Source organism: Centropristis striata, chromosome 12 (assembly GCF_030273125.1).
Source record: "Centropristis striata isolate RG_2023a ecotype Rhode Island chromosome 12, C.striata_1.0, whole genome shotgun sequence".
NCBI classification, from domain to species: Eukaryota; Metazoa; Chordata; class Actinopteri; order Perciformes; family Serranidae; genus Centropristis; species Centropristis striata.
The window spans coordinates 30,260,863-30,287,835 of record NC_081528.1 but is presented as its reverse complement, the minus strand read 5'-3'; the positions used below and the strand labels follow the sequence as shown (position 1 = coordinate 30,287,835).

Below are 26,973 nucleotides of genomic sequence, written 5' to 3'. Positions count from 1 at the left end.
GAAACACTGTCTATTCTTTTCAAACTGTTTTCTTATATAACCAAATTGTCAGATGTTATCAGGTTCATTCTTATGTGACAAGGCCAGCTAATGGACGTCAGATGATGTTACCATGTCCAAAATCAAATGTCTTAAAGAGAACAGTTATTTATCGTGCTATCAGTTATTGGAATAATTGCCCACTGAATATACGTGAACTGAATAGTAAAGTATCTTTTAATTATTACTTGAGAATGCACCATTTAAATTTGTGAGTAGTGAATTAATATATTTACTGTATGAAAGTGAGAATTAATGTAATAGATATGAATGCAATAACTTATTCGGAATGATTTCTGATGACGTATATAATAATGTCTACAATGTTTAATTGTTAAGTGATTTTTGTTTTTTTTCTTGTGGACCCCAGGAAGACTAGCTCGTCCCACTTTTGGTGACAGCTAATGGGGATCTTTTTAACAACAAACAATAAACTGCAGCAGGATTCAAGACTGAGCCAAAGTTTTCTTGCACAGAAGATATTTACTGTTTTGGTGGCGGTGGAAAGTGCTGTTTCATGTGTTGCCCCAAAATTCAGTTGAGATCTGGTGACAGCAAAAGCTAAACTGTATCTGGTCAAGTTATTATTGCTCTAAGGAGCCATTACACAAGCACTGCAGAAGTTTGACCCTAATGTGATTCGAACACGGAGCCTTCTGATCTGGAGTCAGACCAGCCGCTGTTGTGCCAGAGTCTGTTTACAAATGCTGAAGTAGAACTTTATAGAGATCAACTGGGTCTGTTGAGCACTTAATATGAGCAGCAGAGAAATATTTGCTGTGTAAAAATATAGTCAAGGCAGTGGAATTTTACTTTTGAGTTTGTCCCATTTTTAAAATGTGTTCTAAAGGTTTTCTCAGAGATTCGCAGGTTTTATCTCACATGATTTCAATACACAATCTTCAGATCTGGAGTCAATCACCCGGAGCTGATGTGTATTTTCAAAGCGTAACACAGCAAGGAAAGGGTGTTTATTTTATTATTTATCACACAAACAGCAAGGTGCTTCATCAAAGTGAAAGAATGAACTCCACTTCTTGTCAGTCTTAATTGGTCTAACCAGCCATTAATTCAGCACGGTAGATGTGTGATGTGATTTGTACAAACAGCCTTCAGATCTGGAGTAAAACCTATACGACCGCTACACCACAAGGTCTGCCAGCCTCAGCTGTACATGCGGTGAAGAGGGATGACTTTTTAATTAAAAATACAAGTCTGCCAAGCAATCTTTATGTGTCACAGACCTTAAAATGAGATACTGTCGTGAAAAGCAAATTTGAAAACAGTTTTATCAAAGTGGAACAAACAAAGACATCTCAAAATGTTGACATTTCTTTAATCTTTGACAATTATAAACTCATGAGTCAGTTGGACAACCTGGTCTCATAACGGAAGTCAGATTACAACTGCTTGATCAAGATATGAGTCAGTTCAGTCACCATTGTTAAATGAGCTTAAATTGCACTGCTGCAAATATATTGTATATCCAATGATTCCCTTTATTGGAGAATAATATGACATGCTGAATGGTTAACAGTTCAAGCTACTGATGAGATTGAATTTTCTGATCAGTAATGCAGCCAGCAGCTTGTTTAATTCAAAGGGCTTGCAAGAATTAAGCCTTACACTCAATGCACCCCTCATAGCCCTCTCCTAGAAGACTGGCATATCTGTCCATGTGGGCAGCCAAGAGAACTTTGATAAACTATACAACAAAACTACTACAGACAGCTGTGTCCAGGCCAGTTTCTTTTGCATGTTGCCTTTAGCTCTCTGGTCAGCAAACCCCAGGTGCCACTGAGAGCTAATACTGCGTAAGAACAGAGAAACTTGTTCAACACATGGGGCAGAACTTCTCGTGTGGGGTCTGTGAACTATTGGTCAAACAATGGTGTGTTGCACTGGGAAGGCCCTATGAGGTCTTCCCAGGAGTTCTGCACTTGTTTCTTGTGAAGTATGCAATGTCCTGGTCGGAACCAAGGCCGTTCTTGCAGAGTGTGCATCAGCCTACTATAAACCTAAAGTTAAGCAGTGGACTAACAGAGTTCAAGTATGGCCTCTCCCAAATGGATACAGAGCATGTCAAAGCCTTCATCCTTGTAATGCTTGAAGCCGAGAGTCATTCAAGCCAAAGGAGGATTTAAAAACTCAGATAGCTCAGATGGTCGCCACACCAAATCACTGCCATGTTTAAATAGTTTTACCATGAAGTCAAACATCTGGAGTAGAGCATTTGATTTACTTTTATTGAAATCAGAATCTTTGTTCACACTGTAGGGGATCCACCACTTGGTACACAGCCTGAAAGACAGGAAGAGCAACATTAGTTAGGGTAAGACCTCGTCAGACATTTATGTTAAATACATTTTATCATCATACCTTTTACAGGTCACTACCCTTGCCTCCTGAAGCCTCCATGTGAAGAAGCACGTGAACCAGTCTGCTGTACCGGGGCCTGCATGGGGACCTTGGCTGGACCCTTCACTGGTGTCTTGGCTGGAGCCATCTGCTGTTCAACAACAGGCATATAGGTAAAGTGGTATCTCTCATAGTGATCCTCCTGCGAGCTGTCACTGCCGTGCTCGAAGCTGCTGCTGCCGTGAGTGTATGTGCCTGCAGGATACTGGCCAGTCAGGAACATGTAGTTGTAGGAAGGATAAGGACCCCAGCTTCCACCCATGTTGGAGTCTGTCTCAGGCTGGCCGATGAAGCCTTCCCCAGCGGATTCTTCAGACTCGGGCATATAAGGAGCAGGAGGAGGCAGCCAGCCTTGTTCCTCGGTCTCCCTCTCGGAGTTCCCATGCTCAATGCTCGCTTCAAAATGGGACAAGTCTCCTGCTTGGTACACTGGTCCAGGTGGTAGGGCACCTGGACCGGAGGCTGCAGCACGTGCACCAGCCGACATTTCAGCATCGCCAGAGAGACTGAGCGGTGCAACAGCCCAGCTGATCTCTGAGAACAGGAATAGAGATTACAGGAATCAAACTCCCACTACATGAATATCTGTGCAAGCCATGAGTCAAGTCCAACAGGACATTATGGACTGGACCCTTACCTCGTGGAGAGGATTGAAAAGCAGCTCCTGATTGTGCAGGGCTGGCAGACTGAGGGACACTGGGCATCGGCTGTGGCGCAGCCTGATAATATTGTGTGGAGCTGCCTTGAGAGGGACCATAGTTTGGCATACCAGATCCAGAAGAAGAGTAGTCAGAAGGTGCTCCCTGGTACGAGACAAAACTAGGACCAGCATTTGTGTAACTGCTGTCATAGGAAGCACCAGGACCAGAGCCTAGAGACAAGACAAGTTAATCAGATAAAAGTCAACTGAGGGGAAAAAAAAAAAAGGGGGTTTACTTGAGTGATGATACATTACCTTTCTGAACAGGAAGGCAGCATATGTCCACAACAAGCAGAGCAAAGAGGGAAGCCCTGAAATGATTTAAAACAACACAATGAGATAGTTATTTGCAGTAACCAGTTAACTTACAACAAGCACCATGCTTACCCTGAGAGGAACTGTACAGTCATCATGTTGAAGGCTGCTGTTGGAGACTCTGTCAAATGAGGAGAGTTATAAGTGTTGCCAGAGATCAGCACTGACCAATCAGAGCTTAACGAGTTCACAGCAGACAGCTGCTGGTAAATAAATCTCAGCTGGTGGATCAAACCTGCGTTTATATTAAAACAAATTCAACTCGTATTAACAGTCTGATATTGGGAAACATGGCACATCAACCCCAAATCTACCTAGTTCAAACAAAGTAAAGAAAAAGCAGAGTTTGTGGACAGTTTCTAATGAATCATTATCAAACACATACTTGTGAAAATTAGTTGAAACCATCCAGTAATGAGGTCAATAAAACCAGGGTCTTTTTTCTTTATGTGTGCTCTGATCAGCTCACGCTGGCTCTCGTCGCTTACGCATTCTTGTAATATCCATGTGCAGTCCAGGCAAACAACAACAAACATGGCACACTATTTCCATCAGTCAGACATTCAAGTTGCCCTAGCAGCTCTGATAACTATCCAGAAGTCATTTCAGCAGTTAGGCAGAATTATTACAGAAAATGTAACAGAAATGAGAAGGCACATTAATTATGACCTCCTCCATTATGACCTCCACGCGTATCCCGACAAAATTGTCTGTCTTACTTTGTTTCTCTGCCATGTTTTGGTTTTCGACTGTAGGCTATTTCTGTGGGCTATTTTTTGTACATAAACATCAAGGAATAACCAGCTCCTTTGCTTGTTAATCCAAACAGGCCTTCATTAATGCAAATGTAGACATCTGACCATAATGTGATTTGAACACGCAGCCTTCTGATCTGGAGTCAGACACGCTACCGTCGCACCACAGTGTCTATGTTCTGTTGCTGAATTGCCACTTTATAGTGGTCAGCTGTCTCTTTTTCAGCACTTTTTATATGTTGTAGAGCATGGAAAGTATGTTTTTCTATTTAATTTGTCACTTAAAGGTACTGAAAATAACATTCACAGTGTTGATTTGGAAGAAAACAACTATTCTTGATGTAAAAAACATAGTCAAGGGTGAAAAATATATCTGCTGTGTAAAGTCAACGGTCATGTGGAGGCAATCCCTGCAAGACTAAATTACATTAACTCAACTTGATGTCACTGCGAGTTATGAGTATAGAAATCAGTCAAACCATGCATTTTTAAAAGTTTATCTAAGAGATTTGATCCTGTCATAATTTGAACACAGAGCCTTCTGATCAGGAGTCAGACACGCTAGCGTCGCGCCACAAGGTCAGTTTTTTCCATGAGAAATGACACTTTATAGAGGTTAACTGAGCCTGACAAGCATTTTCAAAATATAATAAGGCAAGGAGAGAGTGTTTTGTTTTTTTATTTAATTTATCACACAAACATGCACCAATGTGCGTAATATAATGGATCGAACAAGCTCCACAATCTTAAATGGTCTCACCTTCCAATAACATAGCATAGCAGATGTCTGACCGTGAGGTGATTTGGACACGCAGCCTTCTGATCTGGAATCAGACGCGCTACCGTTTCACCACAGAGCCTACACTGCAAAAAAAAAGAAAAGTTGGGTGAACTCAAAATTTCAAGGCAACAAACTTCGATAAAATTTTAAGTTGGACAATTAAACTAAATATTTTACGTTTTGTTTTTGAGTTTGCTCAACTCTGAATTCAGATTTTTGTCAACTCAACTGTAAGTTGTACTAACTTATAATTTTACATTATAAGTTATAATAACCTTTAATCCATACTTCTGCTAACTTCTGCAATGTGCTGAATTGGCACAATTGTAATGCCGCTATGAAATGTCAGCTAATGTTGCGACCACAATTTTGAGTTAGCATTGATAGCATTGATGCTATCAATTAGCATTGATGAAGAGTTAGCAGAACCATTGTCCCTTGTTGTGAACCCCAACTTAAAGATATAAGTCACAACAACTTACAAACTTGTTTTTGAGCAGACAACTGGCTTCCTTTGTTTTGCTTACTTACATTATTGCCCTAAATGTCAATAATTTATATTTCCAAGTTTTACCAACTTAAATCACTGTTTTAGGCCAAAAAATACAAGTTGGCTTTTTTGCAGTGTACTGTCTGTGGCTGAAGTGGCACTTTATACTGGCCAGCTGGCGCTTCTAAAGCACTTTTTATATGTTGTAGAGCATGGAAAGTATGTTTTTTCATTTAATTTGTCACATAAGGTACTGAAAACAACATTCACAGTGTTGATGTAGCAAGAAACAATTTGTGATGTAAAAATATAGTTGATGGGGAAGAATTAATTTGGCGTGTCGAGTCTTTGGTCCTTATCAAGCGGAATGATGTGACAAATTGAGATTACGAACAAGATTTATGTGGAGAAAATTTCTGCAAAAGTAATTTGAATTAGATCAACTTGCTGTCAGTGTGAGTAATAACGTATCTGTATTTACAAGTTTTTTCACTCCCAAAGTTTGTTTGTGATTTGAACATGCAACCTTCTGATCTGGAGTCAGCCATGATACCGTTGCACCAGTCAGTTTTCTACAGTAGAACTGGCACTTCATAGAGGCCAGTTCTCCCATCAGGCTGCCAATCAGCACATCAGTACCGAGCACAGCAAGGCTCATAGAGAATCTAAATTAGCTCAAGTTGACGTCAGTGGAAGTTATTAATGTATAAAGCAGTATCAATGTTTAGAAAGGTTGATGCAGAGATTTGATGCTCAACGTGGTTGGAGCATTCAACTACCATTGCGCGACAAGGTAGATTTTCTGAGGCAGAAGTGTGATAGACTGAGCTCTTTCTATATATCTAAAATGAAAAGGTTTATATATTCACAGAAACATACAGCAAAAAATTTGCCCCATTTCTTGTTAACTGGGATAAATCTAATCATTAATACAAAGGTAGACATGGAGTCCTTTGATCCCAACATGATGCAAATACACAACCCTCTGATCTGGAGTCAGATGCACAACCCCTGGGTCAGTTTATTTTGTCTTATTTGGTCTAAAACCAGCTGCTAATGGAGTATTGCAGATGTTTGACCACAAAGTGCTTTTAAACACAACCTTGGAGTTTGGGATATAAAATCTAAGTCAAATGTAACCTTTATAAGACCACACCTTGCTTGTATAAAGCCCAACAAAGACTAGCAAATCCTTGGCTTCTCTGGGTGACTGTAAACCTACCTAAGGTTAAAAATCACTGCCTGCCCACCATTCTGGGTGCCCACAGCAATCTCCTTCTGGTCAGGTGACTTGTAGTTATGTCCATTTGGGTAGCCAACAATCTGTCATTTTAAAATTTACAAATGTCAGACAACCTCCAGGCCAGTGTCTTTTGGCATGTTACCTTCAGCAAACCCCAGGTGCCACTGATGGAGGCCTAATACATAAATCCAAGAAGAGAAATTTGTACTTGACAAATTTGGGCTGAACTTTGTGGTGTTGGTCAGAAATTTGATGCTGCAGTGGGAGGGCCCAATGAGGACTTCTGCACTAATGTTTCTTGTGCAGTATGCCATGTCCTGGCCAGAACTAACTGTTCCTGCATTGTATGAGTCAGCCTCAAATGTGACAGCCTACTAGCCTGGCAAACACCAGACTATTCTCAAATGAGGGCTAGTCTGGCAATGAGCAATGTATTTTTCCGTAGAGGAGGTGTGGTTTACGATCCTCCAGAGCCGTTTATTGGACGCTTAGAATGTCTATCAAAAGCGTCAGGTAGCTCTTAGCCAATCAGATCAGTTATACCAGATGACGTGGTAGAGCAACAGAAATGGATGTTTGTTGTGTGTGTCTGTGAGAGAGTGTTGCTTGCTGCTTTGCTTCTCCAGTTCCTGCAAGATTTATTTTCACACTTTATTCTCCCTCATGTCATTCAGCCACACACATCCACTGATTTTATGGGCAATAAACAAGCTGCTGCGGGTCTCTCGGCGGCCCCGCTGTCCCCCGGCTGGTATCGAGATCACCGGCGTTACAATAGCGGGGCTAATAGCTACCGCTAACGCTGTAACAGTAGCGCAGCGCTACCGCTATTAGCCCCAGTACCGTGACGCCAGTGATCTCGCTACGAGTCGGGGACAGCGGAGCCGCCGAGAGACCTTTCGCCTTTCAACTTTCGCTCTAAACTATTTAAAACACCATCTACAGCTTAAGAGAGTTTCGCCTCTGCTGCAGGATCCGTAAGAAAACTACAAGCTTCCGTCTGCCGGGTAGTACGCGTCATCGTCTAGCCGTCCCTCCCCGCCCTGTGATTGGATCCCTAAAACAGGGCTAAGAAATCCCTCTAATTAGCAGACCCCTTGGCAGTTTGAAATTAAATCGAGGGTGCAAGGCAGTCTGGGTATAAATCTTAAAGTTGGGCAGTAGACAAGTCCAAGTTGAAATGTGGAATCTCCCAAATGGAGACAGCATGCCAAAGCCTTTATCCTTGTTCTGCTTGAAGGAGAGTTTATATTTAAAATTCAGATCAGATTAAACAGTTTGACCATGAAGTTAAATTAAAAATGTGGGAGTATTTGATTAACTTTTATTGAAATCAGAATCTTTGTTCACACTGTAGGGCAGGGGTGTCAAACTCTGGCCCGCGGGCCAAATTTGGCCCCCAGTGTAATTTTATTTGGCCCACGAGACAATACCAAATTATAGTAAATTAATGACATTGATGTGTTTTTTTTATTTTAAATTTAATTTTGCATGTCTGCACTATTTAGTTATATATTGTATGTTTATAAGCACTGCTGGGTCCATATTTAATGTTAAAGCAAAACATGTTTGGTATATATTAAAAGGTTTATTTGTTCAATGTTGGCCCGCGATTTTATTCAAGTTTCAAATTTTGGCCCATTGTGTATTTGAGTTTGACACCCCTGCTGTAGGGGATCCACCACTTGGTACACAACCTGAAAGACAGGAAGAGCAACATTAGTTAGGGGAAGACCTTGTCAAACAATTTGTTAAATACATTTTATCATCATACCTTTTACAGGTCACTACCCTTGCCTCCTGAAGCCTCCATGTGAAGAAGCATGTGAACCAGTCTGCTGTACCGGGGCCTGCATGGGGGCCTTGGCTGGAGCCTTCACTGGTGTCTTGGCTGGAGCCATCTGCTGTTCAACAACAGGCATATAGGTAAAGTGGTATCTCTCATAGTGATCCTCCTGCGAGCTGTCACTGCCGTGCTCGAAGCTGCTGCTGCCGTGAGTGTATTTGCCTGCAGGATACTGGCCAGTCAGGAACATGTAGTTGTAGGAAGGATAAGGACCCCAGCTTCCACCCATGTTGGAGTCTGTCTCAGGCTGGCCGATGAAGCCTTCTCCAGCAGATTCTTCAGACTCGGGCATATAAGGAGGAGGAGGAGGCAGCCAGCCTTGTTCCTCGGTCTCCCTCTCGGAGTTCCCATGCTCTATGCTCGATTCAAAATGGGACAAGTCTCCTGCTTGGTACACTGGTCCAGGTGGTAGGGCACCTGGACCGGAGGCTGCAGCACGTGCACCAGCCGACATTTCAGCATCGCCAGAGAGACTGAGCGGTGCAACAGCCCAGCTGATCTCTGAGAACAGGAATAGAGATTACAGGAATCAAACTCCCACTACATGAATATCTGTGCAAGCCATGAGTCAAGTCCAACAGGACATTATGGACTGGATCCTTACCTCGTGGAGCAGATTGAAAAGCAGCTCCTGATTGTGCAGGCCTGGCAGACTGAGGGACACTGGGCATCGGCTTTGGCGCAGCCTGATAATATTGTGTGGAGCTGCCTTGAGAGGGACCATAGTTTGGCATACCAGATCCAGAAGAAGAGTAGTCAGAAGGTGCTCCCTGGTACGAGTCAAAACTAGGACCAGCATTTGTGTAACTGCTGTCATAGGAAGGACCAGGACCAGAGCCTAGAGACAAGACAAGTTAATCAGATAAGTCAACTGAGGAAAAAAAAAAAAAAAAGTTTACTTGAGTGATGATACATTACCTTTCTGAACAGGAAGGCAGCTTATGTCCACAACAAGCAGAGCAAAAAGGGAAGCCCTGAAATGATTTAAGGACAATGAGACAATAACTTGCAGTAACCAGTTAACTTACAACAAGCACCATGCTTACCCTGCAAGGAACTGTACAGTCATCATGTTGAAGGCTGCTGTTGGAGACTCTGTCAAATGAGGAGAGTTATAATTGTTTCCAGAGATCAGCACTGACCAATCAGAGCTTAACGAGTTCACAGCAGACAGCTGCTGGTAAATGAATCTCAGCTGGTGGATCAAACCTGCATTTATATTACATGAAATTCAACTCCTATTAACAGTCTGATATTGGGAAACATGGCACATCAACCCCAAATCTACCTAGTAAAAGTAAAGAAAAAGCAGAGTTTGTGGACGGTTTCTAATGAATCATCATCAAACACATACTTGTGATATTTAGTTGAAACCATCCAGTAATGAGGTCAATAAAAGCCTCATCCGTATAAATCAGATCTGATTTGGACATGTGCCACCAATGACAGACAGTGTCTTTTTTCTTTATGTGTGCTCTGATCAGCTCTCGTCGCATACACATTCATGTAATATCCATGTGCAGTCCAGGCAAAAGACAACAAACATGGCACACTATTTCCATCAGTCAGACATTCAAGTTGCCCTAGCAGCTCTGATAACTATCCAGAAGTAATTTCAGCAGTTAGGCAGAATTATTACAGATAATGTAACAGAAAAGAGAAGGCACATTAATTATGACTTCCTCCATTATGACCTCCACGTGTGTCCCGACAAAATTGTCTGTCTTATGCTACCTATACACCAGAAGACTTTGAAAAGATTTGGAAAGACTCCTGCAAGACTATCAGCTCACATCTGATCACATCTAGTCTCAGACTGAGATTCTACAAAGACTATGAATTTTGCAGGGTCACTATTTACAAGACTAAAACTAGATTTCCTTTAGCATTTTTTACCTACCATGCAGTTTTTGTGTGTGCAGTGGTTTGTATTGGAACAAAAACAACAACAAAAAGAAGAGGAGAAGACGCCACAAAATGCCCCCTCACAAAGCTGAAAAAGGATTTCTGTTTTTCTGACATGAAAAGTTGACTATTTTACAGTAAAAATAGATATAAGGAAGAATAAAGGAAAGGAAACTGTAGAAAATAATTCATGATATACATTTATGTCCTATTTAATTATAATTTGTTTAATTGAATAATTATACTTATCAGCTCTATCAACTTTCATTTAGTTAATCACACATTCATCATCAATTATTTATTACTTATTTATGTATACATTCATTTCTACATTTTAACTGGGTCTGCTTACTGTTCTCTTTACTAAGAAACAGGGCCCCCAAAATCCCACTTGTGGCCGTAAATATACTACATCTCTCTATTTTTATTTAGGACTTACTAACATTATTGTGATGTTACTTTTTCCTGTCGAAGTGGTTTTATCAGCCAGTCTGGAACCACTCATCTATTGGTTGTTGATTGTGTTACGTCACTGCGACTTGCGAAAATATCAAACATGTTTGATATGATCGCAAACCCAAGACTAGGAAAAGACTGATATGAAACAGCGCCGATTACAACCTTACACTTAACAATCTGGATGACGGGAGAGTGCTGTGACTCCAGTAAGACTCCTAAAATTACTAAAGACTTTCAGTTTTTAGTCTGGGACTGTGAAAATCATTTGGTGTAAGCCCAGCATTACTTTGTTTCTCTGCCATGTTTTGGTTTTCGACTGGAGAGAAGTGTCTCCGCATGCGCAAGCTCTTGGTGGTGTTGTGTGGCAGTGCTTCATGGTACCACCTGGCCACCTGGCGTGCATACTATATCACATTTTACAGACTCTTGCTTCACCTGTGCACGCAGACTTCCCCCGAAAGGCGCTCGACTAAACGCGGAATAAAAAGTGATAACGCAAAGCCACTTTTGCTATGTCCAGATGGTCTCCATCTAAACAGGGCCTTGTTTTAAATTCACTTTTTTGTACATAAATATCAAGGAATAACCAGCTCCTTTGCTTGTTAATCCAAACAGGCCTTCATTAATGCAAATGTAGACATCTGACCATAATGTGATTTGAACACGCAGCCTTCTGATCTGGAGTCAGACGCGCTACCGTCGCGCCAGTGTCTACATTCTGTTGCTGAAGTGGCACTTTATAGTGGTCAGCTGTGTCTTTTTCAGCACTTTTTATATGTTGTAGAGCATGGAAAGTATGTTTTTCTATTTAATTTGTCACTTAAAGGTACTGAAAATAACATTCACAGTGTTGATGTGGAAGCAAACAACTATTCTTGATGTAAAAAATATAGTCAAGGGTGAAAAATATATCTGCTGTGTACAGTCGGTCATGTGGAGGCAAGACTAAATTACATTAACTCAACTTGATGTCACTGTGAGTTATGAGTATAGAAATCAGTCAAACCATGCATTTTTCAAAAGTTTATCTAAGAAATTTGATCCTGTCGTGATTTGAACACAGAGCCTTCTGATCAGGAGTCAGACACACTAGCGTTGCGCCACAAGGTCAGCTGGGCCTGACAAGCATTTTCAAAATGTAATAAGGCAAGGAAAGAGTGTTTTGTTTTTTTATTTAATTTATCACACAAACATGCACCAATGTGCGTAATATAATGTATCGAACAAGCTCCACAATCTTAAATGGTCTCACCTTCCAATAACATAGCATAGCAGATGTCTGACCGTGAGGTGATTTGGACACGCAGCCTTCTGATCTGATCCTCCAGGCCAGTGTCTTCTGAAATGTTACCTTCAGCAAACCCCAGGTGCCACTGATGGAGGCCTAATACATAAATCCAAGAAGAGAAATTTGTTCTTGACAAATTTGGGCTGAACTTTGTGGTGTTGGTCAGAAATGTGATGCTGCAGTGGGAGGGCCCAATGAGGACTTCTGCACTAATGTTTCTTGTGCAGTATGCCATGTCCTGGCCAGAACTAACTGTTCTTGCATTGTTTGAGTCAGCCTACTACAAATCTTAAAGTTGGGCAGTAGACAAGCCCAAGTTGAAATGTGGAATCTCCCAAATGGAGACAGAGCATGTCAAAGCCTTTATCCTTGTTCTGCTTGAAGCAGAGAGTCCAAGTCAAAGAAAGATTTAAAATTCAGATCAGATTAAACAGTTTGACCATGAAGTTAAATTAAAAATCTGGGAGTATTTGATGGACTTTTATTGAAATCAGAATCTTTGTTCACACTGTAGGGAATCCACCACTTGGTACACAACCTGAAAGACAGGAAGAGCAACATTAGTTAGGGGAAGACCTCGTCAGACAATTTGTTAGATACATTTTATCATCACCATACCTTTTACAGGTCACTACCCTTGCCTCCTGAAGCCTCCATATGAAGAAGCACGTGAACCAGTCTGCTGTACCGGGGCCTGCATGGGGACCTTGGCTGGAGCCTTCACTGGTGTCTTGGCTGGAGCCATCTGCTGTTCAACAACAGGCATATAGGTAAAGTGGTATCTCTCATAGTGATCCTCCTGCGAGCTGTCACTGCCATGCTCGAAGCTGCTGCTGCCGTGAGTGTATGTGCCTGCAGGATACTGGCCAGTCAGGAACATGTAGTTGTAGGAAGGATAAGGAAACCAGCTTCCACCTATGTTGGAGTCTGTCTCAGGCTGGCCGATGAAGCTTTCTCCAGCAGATTCTTCAGACTCGGGCATATAAGGAGGAGGAGGAGGCAGCCAGCCTTGTTCCTCGGTCTCCCTCTCGGAGTTCCCATGCTCAATGCTCGATTCAAAATGGGACAAGTCTCCTGCTTGGTACATTGGTCCAGGTGGTAGGGCACCTGGACCGGAGGCTGCAGCACGTGCACCAGCCGACATTTCAGCATCGCCAGAGAGACTGAGCGGTGCAACAGCCCAGCTGATCTCTGAGAACAGGAATAGAGATTACAGGAATCAAACTCCCACTACATGAATATCTGTGCAAGCCATGAGTCAAGTCCAACATGACATTATGGACTGGACCCTTACCTCGTGGAGCAGATTGAAAAGCAGCTCCTGATTGTGCAGGGCTGGCAGACTGAGGGACACTGGGCATCGGCTGTGGCGCAGCCTGATAATATTGTGTGGAGCTGCCTTGAGAGGGACCATAGTTTGGCATACCAGATCCAGAAGAAGAGTAGTCAGAAGGTGCTCCCTGGTACGAGTCAAAACTAGGACCAGCATTTGCGTAACTGCTGCCATAGGAAGCACCAGGACCAGAGCCTAGAGACAAGACAAGTTAATCAGATAAAAGTCAACTGAGGAAAAGGGGTTTACTTGAGTGATGATACATTACCTTTCTGAACAGGAAGGCAGCATATGTCCACAACAAGCAGAGCAAAGAGGGAAGCCCTGAAATGATTTAAAACAACACAATGAGATAGTTATTTGCAGTAACCAGTTAACTTACAACAAGCACCATGCTTACCCTGAGAGAAACTGTACAGTCATCATGTTGAAGGCTGCTGTTGGAGACTCTGTCAAATGAGGAGAGTTATAAGTGTTGCCAGAGATCAGCACTGACCAATCAGAGCTTAACGAGTTCACAGCAGACAGCTGCTGGTAAATGAATCTCAGCTGGTGGATCAAACCTGCATTTATATTACAACAAATTCAACTAGTATTTACAGTCTGATATTGGGAAACATGGCACATCAACCCCAAATTTACCTAGTTCAAACAAAATAAAGAAAAAGCAGAGTTTGTGGACAGTTTCTAATGAATCATTATCAAACACATACTTGTGATATTTAGTTGAAACCATCCAGTAATGAGGTCAGTAAAATAAAAATAAATATGAATCAGATGTGATTTGGACATGTGCCACCAATGACAGACAGGGTCTTTTTTCTTTATGTGTGGTCTGATCAGCTCACGCTGGCTCTCGTCGCATACACATTCATGTAATATCCATGTGCAGTCCAGGCAAACGACAACAAACATGGCGCACTATTTCCATCAGTCAGACATTCAAGTTGCCCTAGCAGCTCTGATAACTATCCAGAAGTCATTTCAGCAGTTAGGCAGAATTATTACAGATAATGTAACAGAAAAGAGAATGCACATTAATTATGACCTCCCCCATTATGACCTCCACGTGTATCCCGACAAAATTGTCTGTCTTACTTTGTTTCTCTGCCATGTTTTGGTTTTCGACTATAGGCTATTTCGCGCTACTAGGAAGAGAAGTAGGAGAGAAGAGAAGTGTCTCCACATGCGCAAGCTCTTGGGCCGCGTTCAGACTGCCAGCCAAAATCAGATTTTTAGCCCATCCAGATTGGAACTGGATACCTCTACCTTTGAAGTCTGAACAGTCACAAATCACATGAAATCTGATTTTTGCAAACCGGATCGAAATCACCTTCAGGAGGTAGTTTCAGATTGCATTTGGACGGATACGTCTCAGTCTGAACCGCTCCAAACACTCAGATCGGTTTGGACTGTCCGTGACGTCACTCTACGTGGCACGCGTAGCGCCGGCATCGCGGAGAGCCGGGCCCAACGGGGGCGTCCATCCGCCCGGTTTCTCCCCTGGTGCGTCTGAGATGTTCTGCACATCTACTGGACAGTGATAAGGCCAGTATACTGAGGAGACCTGCCTCCATCGTGTTTGTTGTTGTTGTTGTTCTTCTTCTTCTTCTTCTTCTTCTTCTTGTCGCTGTCGCAATTATATGATGTCTGACGCTGTTACGGCGTCAGACGCTCTGACGCTGTTACTATAGCAACCTGTCAGATCAGTCAATAATGTGGCCCAGTCTGAACAGAGCCATATCCGATTTGGACACTTGCTAAAAACAGTGTGGACAGTCTGCCCTAAAAATCGGATTTGAGTAGGAATCTGATTTAAATCAGATTCGCCTGCAGTCTGAACGCGGCCTTGGTGGTGTTGTGTGGCAGTGCTTCATGGTACCACCTGGCGTGCATACTATATCACATTTTACAGACTCTTGCTTCACCTGTGCGCGAGACTTCCCCCGAAAGGCGCTCGTCTAAACAAGGAATAAAAAGTGATAACGCAAAGCCACTTTTGCTATGTCCAGCTGGTCTCCATCTAAACAGGGCCCTGTTTTAAATTCACTTTTTTGTACATAAACATCAAGGAATAACCAGCTCCTTTGCTTGATAATCCAAACAAGCCTTCTGATCTTGAATCAGACGCGCTACCGTTGCACCACAGAGCCTACTGTCTGTTGCTGAAGTGGCAGTTTATACTGGCCAGCTGGGTCTTCTAAAGCACTTTTTATATTTTGTAGAGCATGGAAAGTATGTTTTTAATTTAATTTGTCACACAAGGTACTGAAAAAATTCAGTGTTGATGTAGCAGCAAACAATTTGTAATGTAAAAATATAGCTGATTGGGAAGAATTGATTTGGCGTGTCAAGTCTTTGGTCCTTATCAAGCGGAAGGATGTGACAAATTGAGATTACGAACGAGATTTATGAGAAAATTTCTGCAAAACTTATTTGAATTAGATCAACTTGCTGTCAGTGTAATTACAAATCTGTATTTACAAGTTTTTTCACTCCCAAAGTTTGTCTTTGTGATTTGAACACGAAACCTTCTGATCTGGAGTCAGCCATGATACCGTTGCAGTCAGTTTTCTACAGTAGAACTGGCACTTCATAGAGGCCAGTTCTCCCACCAGGCTGCCAATCAGCACAGAGCACAGCAAGGCTCAGAGAATCTAAATTAGCTCAAATTGACGTCAGTGGAAGTTATGTATAAAGCAGTATCAATGTTTAGAAAGGTTGATGCAGAGATTTGATCCCCAACGTGGTTGGAGCATTCAACCACCATTGCGCGACAAGGTAGATTTTCTGAGGCAGAAGTGTGATAGACTGAGCTCTTTCTATATATCTAAAATGAAAAGGTTTATATATTCACAGAAACATACAGCAAAAAATGTGCCCCATTTCTTGTTAACTGGGATAAGTCTAATCATTAAGGTAGACATGGAGTCCTTTGATCCCAAACATGATGCAAATACACAACCCTCTGATCTGGAGTCAGATGCACAACCCCTGGGTCAGTTTATTTTGTCTTATTTGGTCTAAAACCAGCCACTAATGGAGCATTGCAGATGTTTGATCACAAAGTGTTTTTAAACACAACCTTGGAGTTTAGGATATAAAAGACAAGCCCAAGTTGAAATGTGGAATCTCCCAAATGGAGACAGAGCATGTCAAAGCCTTTATCCTTGTTCTGCTTGAAGGAGAGTCTATATTTAAAATTCAGATCAGATTAAACAGTTTGACCATGAAGTTAAATTAAAAATCTGGGAGTATTTGATGGACTTTTATTGAAATCAGAATCTTTGTTCACACTGTAGGGGATCCACCACTTGGTACACAACCTGAAAGACAGGAAGAGCAACATTAGTTAGGGGAAGACTTCGTCAGACAATTTGTTAGATACATTTTATCATCATACCTTTTACAGGTCACTACCCTTGCCTCCTGAAGCCTCCATATGAAGAAGCATGTGAACCAGTCTGCTGTACTGGGGCCTGCATGGGGACCTTGGCTGGAGCCTTCACTGGTGTCTTGGCTGGAGCCATCTGCTGTTCAACAACAGGCATATAGGTAAAGTGGTATCTCTCATAGTGATCCTCCTGCGAACTGTCACTGCCGTGCTCGAAGCTGCTGCTGCCGTGAGTGTATGTGCCTGCAGGATACTGGCCAGTCAGGAACATGTAGTTGTAGGAAGGATAAGGAAACCAGCTTCCACCTATGTTGGAGTCTGTCTCAGGCTGGCCGATGAAGCTTTCTCCAGCAGATTCTTCAGACTCGGGCATATAAGGAGGAGGAGGAGGCAGCCAGCCTTGTTCCTCGGTCTCCCTCTCGGAGTTCCCATGCTCAATGCTCGATTCAAAATGGGACAAGTCTCCTGCTTGGTACACTGGTCCAGGTGGTAGGGCACCTGGACCGGAGGCTGCAGCACGTGCGCCAGCCGACATTTCAGCATCGCCAGAGAGACTGAGCGGTGCAACAGCCCAGCTGATCTCTGAGAACAGGAATAGAGATTACAGGAATCAAACTCCCACTACATGAATATCTGTGCAAGCCATGAGTCAAGTCCAACAGGTCATTATGGACTGGATCCTTACCTCGTGGAGCAGATTGAAAAGCAGCTCCTGATTGTGCAGGGCTGGCAGACTGAGGGACACTGGGCATCGGCTTTGGCGCAGCCTGATAATATTGTGTGGAGCTGCCTTGAGAGGGACCATAGTTTGGCATACCAGATCCAGAAGAAGAGTAGTCAGAAGGTGCTCCCTGGTACAAGTCAAAACTAGGACCAGCATTTGTGTAACTGCTGTCATAGGAAGCACCAGGACCAGAGCCTAGAGACGCGACAAGTTATTCAGATAAAAGTCAACTGAGGGAAAAAAAAAAAAAAAAAAAAAAAAAAAAAAAAAAGGGGTTTACTTGAGTGATGATACATTACCTTTCTGAACAGGAAGGCAGCATATGTCCACAATAAGCAGAGCAAAAAGGGAAGCCCTGAAATGATTTAAAACAACACAATGAGATAGTTATTTGCAGTAACCAGTTAACTTACAACAAGCACCATGCTTACCCTGAGAGGAACTGTACAGTCATCATGTTGAAGGCTGCTGTTGGAGACTCTGTCAAATGAGGAGAGTTATAAGTGTTGCCAGAGATCAGCACTGACCAATCAGAGCTTAACGAGTTCACAACAGACAGATGCTGGTAAATGACTCTCAGCAGGTGGATTCAACCTCAGCAGTTAGTCCAACACGGAGGCTCTTCATCTTTTTTTCAGCTTTAAACCCCCTCATAACATAGAGAATATAACAAGAACCAGGGACTTTGTGTAAATGTATCAAAGTTGGATTCAGCCATTAATCTGTTCAGTTTTCCTAAAATTGTAGTTCTTCGGACTTTAACCAGATGATGTGATTATTGAGAAATACATTTAATGAGACTTATTGTTTCAGAATATTTTTAACATTTAGTTCTGAAGATACATTTATACACAACAAAAAATTGGGGTGCTTGATATTGGCCATGTTTTTGGTCATAATGTGTGTGCATTCTTAGAAACACAGTACTGTTCTGTATCAAGACAATTCCCATTACACTGCTTACAAGTATTGTTTTCTATCTATAGGCAAACACCATCCCTAGTTCCATTTCATTGCCCCAATGTCAGGCTGTTAAAATGTTAAATTGTTGCAACGAGAAAATAGTTCATGTGCGAAGGTGACACCCACTTCCTATCTGAGATGTCAGTAGCTGTATCCCAATGTCAAGGAAGGATCCTCAAATGGCTGAATTTGAAGGATACTACGTCATTGACATCCGCTGAAGGACCGTCCCAATGTCCAGGATCCTCCAGAGGACAGAGTCCTTCTGTTGCCCAAATTTCAAGGATGCATGTGTGTATCCTCCGTGTGCTCCGACTACCCATAACGAATTGCGCACACCGGCCTACCAGGAGATTTAAAAATGGCAAGCAGAGAAACAGCGTCGCAGCAACGCAATATGAATTTAAATATACAAGTATTTTCAGTTTACACTGAATGTTATCACATAACTTACAAAACTTGTGTTCAAAGTCAAGCAAAAAACATATCCATAAACAAATGCCAGAAATTTAGCTTAAAGAAAATTAAACGTCATCTTAATACATTGCCAGTTAAGTTGATTGATGCCATCTCAGTTGCTAAAGTTATTGTTAATTCATACATATGCGTCAGATGATGATGTACTATGTGCAAAGTATACGCAGCTATGCCATTCAGAAAGTTATACATTTGTTTATTGTGTTTACAGGGACCGACAGTCCGCTATTATCCGTTATTGTTATTTATAAATAACTGTACAGTAAAATGAAATTTGAAAAAAATCCCAGAACACATTTCCATGGTGAGTTATGTGCTGCTGCCTTTATGAAATTAAGTAGCAGACAAATTCAGCCAGGATCAGTGAAATATTCAGGTTTAATCCACTTTGTGGCTTTTAATTGCTAAATCGTGGAGATTCAAACTTAAAGCATCTTCTTCCATTTCCACAAATATGTGGAAGAGTGCTGATGCCAAAGCTACATTCATGTTGTGAACTGGTTTTGAAATTGGGAAGCTGAATTTAAGCAGGACGTCCAATTACACAATGACGCACAGCTGCACACTCGGAAGGCTGTTCCATTTGTCCGTTACACCAGTGAAACGAAGGACTCTGGCCTCATCCTGGAGGACCCGACTCTGAAGGAAGGATCCCACCAAGGAAGGATCCTTGACTTTGGGATACAGCCAGTGTTAGCTCCTGTATTACTAACTGCTGAGGTTTGATCCACCAGCTGAGATTCATTTTCCAGCAGCTGTCTGTTGTGAACTCGTTAAGCTCTGATTGGTCAGTGCTGATCTCTGGCAACACTTATAACTCTCCTCATTTGACAGAGTCTCCAACAGCAGCCTTCAACATGATGACTGTACAGTTCCTCTCAGGGTAAGCATGGTGCTTGTTGTAAGTTAACTGGTTACTGCAAATAACTATCTCATTGTGTTGTTTTAAATCATTTCAGGGCTTCCCTCTTTGCTCTGCTTGTTGTGGACATATGCTGCCTTCCTGTTCAGAAAGGTAATGTATCATCACTCAAGTAAACCCCTTTTCCTCAGTTGACTTTTATCTGATTAACTTGTCTTGTCTCTAGGCTCTGGTCCTGGTGCTTCCTATGACAGCAGTTACACAAATGCTGGTCCTAGTTTTGACTCGTACCAGGGAGCACCTTCTGACTACTCTTCTTCTGGATCTGGTATGCCAAACTATGGTCCCTCTCAAGGCGGCTCCACACAATATTATCAGGCTGCGCCACAGCCGATGCCCAGTGTCCCTCAGTCTGCCAGCCCTGCACAATCAGGAGCTGCTTTTCAATCTGCTCCACGAGGTAAGGGTCCAGTCCATAATGTCCTGTTGGACTTGACTCATGGCTTGCACAGATATTCATGTAGTGGGAGTTTGATTCCTGTAATCTCTATTCCTGTTCTCAGAGATCAGCTGGGCTGTTGCACCGCTCAGTCTCTCTGGCGATGCTGAAATGTCGGCTGGTGCACGTGCTGCAGCCTCCGGTCCAGGTGCCCTACCACCTGGACCAATGTACCAAGCAGGAGACTTGTCCCATTTTGAAGCGAGCATTGAGCATGGGAACTCCGAGAGGGAGACCGAGGAACAAGGCTGGCTGCCTCCTCCTCCTCCTTATATGCCCGAGTCTGAAGAATCTGCTGGAGAAAGCTTCATCGGCCAGCCTGAGACAGACTCCAACATAGGTGGAAGCTGGGGTCCTTATCCTTCCTACAACTACATGTTCCTGACTGGCCAGTATCCTGCAGGCACATACACTCACGGCAGCAGCAGCTTCGAGCATGGCAGTGACAGCTCGCAGGAGGATCACTATGAGAGATACCACTTTACCTATATGCCTGTTGTTGAACAGCAGATGGCTCCAGCCAAGACACCAGTGAAGGCTCCAGCCAAGGCCCCCATGCAGGCCCCGGTACAGCAGACTGGTTCACGTGCTTCTTCATATGGAGGCTTCAGGAGGCAAGGGTAGTGACCTGTAAAAGGTATGATGATAAAATGTATTTAACAAATTGTCTGACAAGGTCTTCCCCTAACTAATGTTGCTCTTGTCTTTCAGGTTGTGTACCAAGTGGTGGATCCCCTACAGTGTGGACAAAGCTTCTGATTTCAATAAAAGTCAATCAAATACTCCCAGATTTTTAATTTAACTTCATGGTCAAACTGTTTGCTCTGAATTTTAAATCTTTCTTTCTCTCTGCTTCAAGCAGAACAAGGATAAAGGCTTTGACATGCTCTGTCTCCATTTGGGAGATTCCACATTTCAACTTGGGCTTGTCTACTGCCCAACTTTAAGATTTGTAGTAGGCTGACTCAAACAATGCAAGAACAGTTAGTTCTGGCCAGGACATGGCATACTGCACAAGAAACATTAGTGCAGAAGTCCTCATTGGGCCCTCCCACTGCAGCATCAAATTTCTGACCAACACCACAAAGTTCAGCCCAAATTTGTCAAGAACAAATTTCTCTTCTTGGATTTATGTATTAGGCCTCCATCAGTGGTACCTGGGGTTGGCTGAAGGTAACATGCCAAAAGACACTAGCCTGGAGGTTGTCTGACATTTGTAAAAATTTAAAATGACAGTTGGCTACCCAAATGGACATAACTACAAGCGACCTGACCAGAAAGAGATTGTGGTGGGCAGGCAGTGATTTTTAACCTTAGGTAGGTTCACAGTCACCCAGAGAAGCCAAGGATTTGCTAGTCTTTGTTGGGCTTTATACAAGCAAGGTGTGGTCTTATAAAGGTTACATTTGACTTAGATTTTATATCACAAACTCCAAGGTTGTGTTTAAAAGCACTTTGTGGTCAAACATCTGCAATACTCCATTAGCAGCTGGTTTTAGACCAAATAAGACAAAATAAACTGACCCAGGGGTTGTGCATCTGACTCCAGATCAGAGGGTTGTGTATTTGCATCATGTTGGGATCAAAGGGCTCCATGTCTACCTTTGCATTAATGATTAGATTTATCCTAGTTAACAAGAAATAGGGCAAATTTTTTGCTGTATGTTTGTGAATATATAAACCTTTTCATTTTAGATATATAGAAAGAGCTCAGTCTATCACACTTCTGCCTCAGAAAATCTACCTTGTCGCGCAATGGTAGTTGCATGCTCAAACCACGTCAGGGATCAAATCTCTGCATCAACCTTTCTAAAACATTGATACTGCTTTATACATTTATAACTTCCACTGACGTCAACTTGAGCTAATTTAGATTCTCTATGAGCCTTGCTGTGCTCGGTGCTGATTGGCAGCCTGATGGGAGAACTGGCCTCTATGAAGTGCCAGTTCTACTGTAGAAAACTGACTGGTGCAATGGTATCATGGCTGACTCCAGATCAGAAGGTTGCATGTTCAAATCACAAACAAACTTTGGGAGTGAAAAAACTTGTAAATGCAGATTTGTAATTACTCACACTGACAGCAAGTTGATCTAATTCAAATTACTTTTACAGAAATTTTCTCCACATAAATCCCCTTCATAATCTCAATTTGTCACATCCTTCCGCTTGATAAGGACCAAAGACTTGACACGCCAAATCAATTCTTCCCCATCAACTATATTTTTACATCACAAATTGTTTGCTGCTACATTAACACTGTGAATGTTGTTTTCAGTACCTTATGTGACAAATTAAATGAAAAAACATACTTTCCATGCTCTACAACATATAAAAAGTGCTTTAGAAGAGCCAGCTGGCCAGTATAAAGTGCCACTTCAGCAACAGACAGTAGGCTACACTGCAAAAAAGCCAACTTGTATTTTTTGGCCTAAAACAGTGATTTAAGTTGGTAAAACTTGGAGATATAAATTATTGACATTTAGGGCAATAATGTAAGTAAGCACAACAAAGGAAGCCAGTTGTCTGTAAGTTGTTGTGACTTATATCTTTAAGTTGGGGTTCACAACAAGGGACAATGGTTCTGCTAACTCTTATTTCTTTGTTGTGAATTGCAGGAAAGCGGTGAAATTCGGTCATTAGCGAAAGCTAGCGGCTAACTGATGCTAGCAACACTGCTTGTTACAGCTACAAGAGTAGCCATTAGCGTATCAATGCTAACTCAAAATTGTGGTCGCAACATTAGCTGACATTTCATAGCGGCATTACAATCGTGCCAATTCAGCACATTGCAGAAGTTAGCAGAATTGGATTAATTAGAATATGGATTAAAGGTTATTATAACTTATAATGTAAAATTATAAGTTAGTACAACTTACAGTTGAGTTGACAAAAATCTGAATTCAGAGTTGAGCAAACTCAAAAACAAAATGTAAAATATTTAGTTTAATTGCATGTCCAACTTAAAATTTTATCGAAGTTTGTTGCCTTGAAATTTTGAGTTCACCCAACTTTTCTTTTTTTTGCAGTGTAGGCTCTGTGGTGAAACGGTAGCGCGTCTGATTCCAGATCAGAAGGCTGCGTGTCCAAATCACCTCACGGTCAGATATCTGCTATGCTATGTTATTGGAAGGTGAGACCATTTAAGATTGTGGAGCTTGTTCGATCCATTATATTACGCACAATAGTGCATGTTTGTGTGATAAATTAAATAAAAAAACAAAACACTCTTTCCTTGCCTTATTATATTTTGAAAATGCTTGTCAGGCTCAGTTAACCTCTATATAGTGTCATTTCTCATGGAGAAAACTGACCTTGTGGCGCAACGCTAGCGTGTCTGACTCCAGATCAGAAGGCTCTGTGTTCAAATCACGACAGGATCAAATCTCTTAGATAAACTATTGAAAAAATGCATGGTTTGACTGATTTCTATACTCATAACTCGCAGTGACATCAAGTTGAGTTAATGTAATTTAGTGTTGCAGGGATTGCCTCCACATGACCGTTGACTGTACACGGCAAATATATTTTTCACCCTTGACTATATTTTTACATCAAGAATAGTTGTTTGCTTCCACATCAACACTGTGAATGTTGTTTTCAGTACCTTTAAGTGACAAATTAAATAAAAAAACATACTTTCCATGCTCTACAACATATAAAAAGTGCTGAAAAAGACACAGCTGACCACTATAAAGTGGCAATTCAGCAACAGAACTTAGACACTGTGGCGCGACGGTAGCGTGTCTGACTCCAGATCAGAAGGCTGCGTGTTCAAATCACGTTATGGTCAGATGTCTACATTTGCATTAATGTAGGCCTGTTTGGATTAACAAGCAAAGGAGCTGGTTATTCCTTGATGTTTATGTACAAAAAAGTGAATTTAAAACAAGGCCCTGTTTAGATGGAGACCATCTGGACATAGCAAAAGTGGCTTTGCGTTATCACTTTTAATTCCTCGTTTAGACGAGCGCCTTTCGGGGGAAGTCTGCGTGCACAGGTGAAGCAAGAGTCTGTAAAATGTGATATAGTATGCACGCCAGGTGGCCAGGTGGTACCATGAAGCACTGCCACACAACACCACCAATAGCTTGCGCATGCGGAGACACTTCTCTTCTCTCCTACTTCTCCTAGAGTGAAATAGCCTACAGTCGAAAACCAAAACATGGCAGAGAAACAAAGTAAGACAGACAAATTTGTCAGGACACACGTAGAGGTCATGATGGAGGAGGTCATAATTAATGTGCCTTCTCTTTTCTGTTACATTATCTGTAATAATTCTGCCTAACTGCTGAAATTACTTCTGGATAGTTATCAGAGCTGCTAGGGCAACTTGAATGTCTGACTGATGGAAATAGTGCGCCATGTTTGTTGTCGTTTGCCTGGACTGCACATGGATATTACATGAATGCGTATGCGACGAGAGCCAGCGTGAGCTGATCAGAGCACACATAAAGAAAAAAGACCCTGTCTGTCATTGGTGGCACATGTCCAAATCACATCTGATTCATACGGATGAGGCTTTTATTGACCTCATTACTGGATGGTTTCAACTAAATATCACAAGTATGTGTTTGATGATGATTCATTAGAAACTGTCCACAAACTCTGCTTTTTCTTTATTTTGTTTGAACTAGGTAGATTTGGGGTTGATGTGCCATGTTTTCCAATATCAGACTGTTAATACGAGTTGAATTTGTTGTAATATAAATGCAGGTTTGATCCACCAGCTGAGATTCATTTGCCAGCAGCTGTCTGCTGTGAACTCATTAAGATCTGATTGGTCAGTGCTGATCTCTGGCAACACTTATAACTCTCCTCATTTGACAGAGTCTCCAACAGCAGCCTTCAACATGATGACTGTACAGTTCCTCTCAGGGTAAGCATGGTGCTTGTTGTAAGTTAACTGGTTACTGCAAATAACTATCTCATTGTGTTGTTTTAAATCATTTCAGGGCTTCCCTCTTTGCTCTGCTTGTTGTGGACATATGCTGCCTTCCTGTTCAGAAAGGTAATGCATCATCACTCAAGTAAACCCCTTTTCCTCAGTTGACTTTTATCTGATTAACTTGTCTTGTCTCTAGGCTCTGGTCCTGGTGCTTCCTATGATAGCAGTTACACAAATGCTGGTCCTAGTTTTGACTCGTACCAGGGAGCACCTTCTGACTACTCTTCTTCTGGATCTGGTATGCCAAACTATGGTCCCTCTCAAGGCGGCTCCACACAATATTATCAGGCTGCGCCACAGCCGATGCCCAGTGTCCCTCAGTCTGCCAGCCCTGCACAATCAGGAGCTGCTTTTCAATCTGCTCCACGAGGTAAGGGTCCAATCCATAATGTCCTATTGGACTTGACTCATGGCTTGCACAGATATTCATGTAGTGGGAGTTTGATTCCTGTAATCTCTATTCCTGTTCTCAGAGATCAGCTGGGCTGTTGCACCGCTCAGTCTCTCTGGCGATGCTGAAATGTCGGCTGGTGCACGTGCTGCAGCCTCGGGTCCAGGTGCCCTACCACCTGGACCAGTGTACCAAGCAGGAGACTTGTCCCATTTTGAATCGAGCATTGAGCATGGGAACTCCGAGAGGGAGACCGAGGAACAAGGCTGGCTGCCTCCTCCTCCTCCTTATATGCCCGAGTCTGAAGAATCTGCTGGAGAAAGCTTCATTGGCCAGCCTGAGACAGACTCCAACATGGGTGGAATCTGGGGTCCTTATCCTTCCTACAACTACATGTTCCTGACTGGCCAGTATCCTGCAGGCACATACACTCACGGCAGCAGCAGCTTCGAGCATGGCAGTGACAGTTCGCAGGAGGATCACTATGAGAGATACCACTTTACCTATATGCCTGTTGTTGAACAGCAGATGGCTCCAGCCAAGACACCAGTGAAGGGTCCAGCCAAGGCCCCCATGCAGGCCCCAGTACAAGGTTCACGTGCTTCTTCATATGGCGGCTTCAGGAAGCAAGGCTAGTGACCTGTAAAAGGTATGATGATAAAATGTATTTAACATAAATGTCTGAGGTCTTCCCCTAACTAATGTTGCTCTTCCTGTCTTTCAGGTTGTGTACCAAGTGGTGGATCCCCTACAGTGTGAACAAAGATTCTGATTTCAATAAAAGTCCATCAAATACTCCCAGATTAACTTCATGGTCAAACTGTTTAATCTGATCTGAATTTTAAATCTTTCTTTGAATTTGAATTGAATTCCATTGGTACTACAGAGTACCGATTCATGTAAAATCAAAACGGTACCATGTTTCGGTGCTTAAACGGCGTTAACTTTAAACTGATTTTCAACCTGTTTTCATTCAACGTCTTTGATTAACAAGCGTGCTGACGATCGCACTTTTTTTATTTTTTTTTTTTTTTTTTATTTACCTCCGTGTGGTCCTGTCTGCTCACCGCGGTGAGCACTAGCTGCTGCCGTCTTCCAGCGCAGAGACGAACAGCCCAGCTCTAGGCCTGCTAGCCGCAAGCTG

General features: G+C 42.4%; 6 protein-coding genes across 7 annotated transcripts; 2 read left to right on the top strand and 4 right to left on the bottom strand.

Annotated features, from left to right (window-relative positions):
• Window positions 1–2,264: 2,264 nt before the first annotated feature.
• On the bottom strand, window positions 2,265–4,023 carry LOC131981677 (uncharacterized). The gene is made up of 6 exons (XM_059346076.1): window positions 3,858–4,023; window positions 3,545–3,707; window positions 3,413–3,468; window positions 3,095–3,328; window positions 2,419–2,991; window positions 2,265–2,340 (listed from the first exon to the last, which is right to left on the bottom strand). Exons 1-5 carry the CDS (start codon window positions 4,006–4,008, stop codon window positions 2,432–2,434), a joined length of 1,164 nt encoding a protein of 387 aa, XP_059202059.1. The 5' UTR covers window positions 4,009–4,023; the 3' UTR covers window positions 2,265–2,340; window positions 2,419–2,431.
• A 4,286-nt stretch (window positions 4,024–8,309) lies between these two features.
• LOC131981681 (atrophin-1-like) lies at window positions 8,310–9,734 on the bottom strand. Its single transcript, XM_059346081.1, has 5 exons — window positions 9,634–9,734; window positions 9,506–9,561; window positions 9,192–9,425; window positions 8,516–9,088; window positions 8,310–8,438 (listed from the first exon to the last, which is right to left on the bottom strand). The coding sequence occupies exons 1-4, from the start codon at window positions 9,657–9,659 to the stop codon at window positions 8,529–8,531; spliced, it is 876 nt and encodes a 291-aa protein (XP_059202064.1). The 5' UTR covers window positions 9,660–9,734; the 3' UTR covers window positions 8,310–8,438; window positions 8,516–8,528.
• A 2,972-nt stretch (window positions 9,735–12,706) lies between these two features.
• On the bottom strand, window positions 12,707–14,701 carry LOC131981678 (atrophin-1-like). The gene is made up of 6 exons (XM_059346077.1): window positions 14,671–14,701; window positions 13,973–14,135; window positions 13,841–13,896; window positions 13,534–13,767; window positions 12,858–13,430; window positions 12,707–12,777 (listed from the first exon to the last, which is right to left on the bottom strand). The coding sequence occupies exons 1-5, from the start codon at window positions 14,684–14,686 to the stop codon at window positions 12,871–12,873; spliced, it is 1,029 nt and encodes a 342-aa protein (XP_059202060.1). The 5' UTR covers window positions 14,687–14,701; the 3' UTR covers window positions 12,707–12,777; window positions 12,858–12,870.
• Window positions 14,702–16,827: 2,126 nt separating this feature from the next.
• On the bottom strand, window positions 16,828–18,221 carry LOC131981680 (uncharacterized). The gene is made up of 5 exons (XM_059346080.1): window positions 18,122–18,221; window positions 17,990–18,045; window positions 17,652–17,885; window positions 16,976–17,548; window positions 16,828–16,898 (listed from the first exon to the last, which is right to left on the bottom strand). Exons 1-4 carry the CDS (start codon window positions 18,145–18,147, stop codon window positions 16,989–16,991), a joined length of 876 nt encoding a protein of 291 aa, XP_059202063.1. The 5' UTR covers window positions 18,148–18,221; the 3' UTR covers window positions 16,828–16,898; window positions 16,976–16,988.
• Window positions 18,222–19,909: 1,688 nt separating this feature from the next.
• On the top strand, window positions 19,910–26,636 carry LOC131981977 (atrophin-1-like). 2 transcript variants are annotated; one of them, XR_009395330.1, is made up of 5 exons: window positions 19,910–20,013; window positions 20,090–20,145; window positions 20,219–20,452; window positions 20,556–21,167; window positions 26,516–26,636. XR_009395330.1 is itself a non-coding variant. In XM_059346523.1 (5 exons), exons 1-4 carry the CDS (start codon window positions 19,988–19,990, stop codon window positions 21,113–21,115), a joined length of 876 nt encoding a protein of 291 aa, XP_059202506.1. In that variant the 5' UTR covers window positions 19,910–19,987; the 3' UTR covers window positions 21,116–21,128; window positions 21,203–21,273. The 2 variants fall into 2 exon arrangements, 1 of the variants encoding a protein (XP_059202506.1); XM_059346523.1 differs by lacking the exon at window positions 26,516–26,636 and adding an exon at window positions 21,203–21,273 and having other exon boundaries at window positions 20,556–21,128.
• On the top strand, window positions 24,963–26,636 carry LOC131981975 (uncharacterized). Its single transcript, XM_059346520.1, has 6 exons — window positions 24,963–25,056; window positions 25,207–25,369; window positions 25,446–25,501; window positions 25,575–25,808; window positions 25,912–26,478; window positions 26,554–26,636. Exons 1-5 carry the CDS (start codon window positions 24,978–24,980, stop codon window positions 26,463–26,465), a joined length of 1,086 nt encoding a protein of 361 aa, XP_059202503.1. The 5' UTR covers window positions 24,963–24,977; the 3' UTR covers window positions 26,466–26,478; window positions 26,554–26,636.
• Window positions 26,637–26,973: the final 337 nt, after the last annotated feature.

Bases quoted from the DNA above. Each gene is read 5' to 3' on its own strand.
- LOC131981677 (XM_059346076.1), bottom strand. From the start codon at position 4,008: ATGTTTGTTGTTGTTTGCCTGGACTGCACATGGATATTACAAGAATGC. The intron at 3,469-3,544 runs GTAAGCATGGTG...AAATCATTTCAG, and splicing joins ACTGTACAGTTCCTCTCAGG to GGCTTCCCTCTTTGCTCTGC. The intron at 3,329-3,412 runs GTAATGTATCAT...TCTTGTCTCTAG, and splicing joins CTGCCTTCCTGTTCAGAAAG to GCTCTGGTCCTGGTGCTTCC.
- LOC131981975 (XM_059346520.1), top strand. From the start codon at position 24,978: ATGTCCAAATCACATCTGATTCATACGGATGAGGCTTTTATTGACCTC. The intron at 25,370-25,445 runs GTAAGCATGGTG...AAATCATTTCAG, and splicing joins ACTGTACAGTTCCTCTCAGG to GGCTTCCCTCTTTGCTCTGC. The intron at 25,502-25,574 runs GTAATGCATCAT...TCTTGTCTCTAG, and splicing joins CTGCCTTCCTGTTCAGAAAG to GCTCTGGTCCTGGTGCTTCC.
- LOC131981680 (XM_059346080.1), bottom strand. From the start codon at position 18,147: ATGATGACTGTACAGTTCCTCTCAGG. The intron at 18,046-18,121 runs GTAAGCATGGTG...AAATCATTTCAG, and splicing joins ACTGTACAGTTCCTCTCAGG to GGCTTCCCTTTTTGCTCTGC. The intron at 17,549-17,651 runs GTAAGGATCCAG...TCCTGTTCTCAG, and splicing joins TTTTCAATCTGCTCCACGAG to AGATCAGCTGGGCTGTTGCA.
- LOC131981977 (XM_059346523.1), top strand. From the start codon at position 19,988: ATGATGACTGTACAGTTCCTCTCAGG. The intron at 20,146-20,218 runs GTAATGTATCAT...TCTTGTCTCTAG, and splicing joins CTGCCTTCCTGTTCAGAAAG to GCTCTGGTCCTGGTGCTTCC. The intron at 20,453-20,555 runs GTAAGGGTCCAG...TCCTGTTCTCAG, and splicing joins TTTTCAATCTGCTCCACGAG to AGATCAGCTGGGCTGTTGCA.
- LOC131981678 (XM_059346077.1), bottom strand. The intron at 13,897-13,972 runs GTAAGCATGGTG...AAATCATTTCAG, and splicing joins ACTGTACAGTTTCTCTCAGG to GGCTTCCCTCTTTGCTCTGC. The intron at 13,768-13,840 runs GTAATGTATCAT...TCTTGTCTCTAG, and splicing joins CTGCCTTCCTGTTCAGAAAG to GCTCTGGTCCTGGTGCTTCC.
- LOC131981681 (XM_059346081.1), bottom strand. From the start codon at position 9,659: ATGATGACTGTACAGTTCCTTGCAGG. The intron at 9,562-9,633 runs GTAAGCATGGTG...AAATCATTTCAG, and splicing joins ACTGTACAGTTCCTTGCAGG to GGCTTCCCTTTTTGCTCTGC. The intron at 9,089-9,191 runs GTAAGGATCCAG...TCCTGTTCTCAG, and splicing joins TTTTCAATCTGCTCCACGAG to AGATCAGCTGGGCTGTTGCA.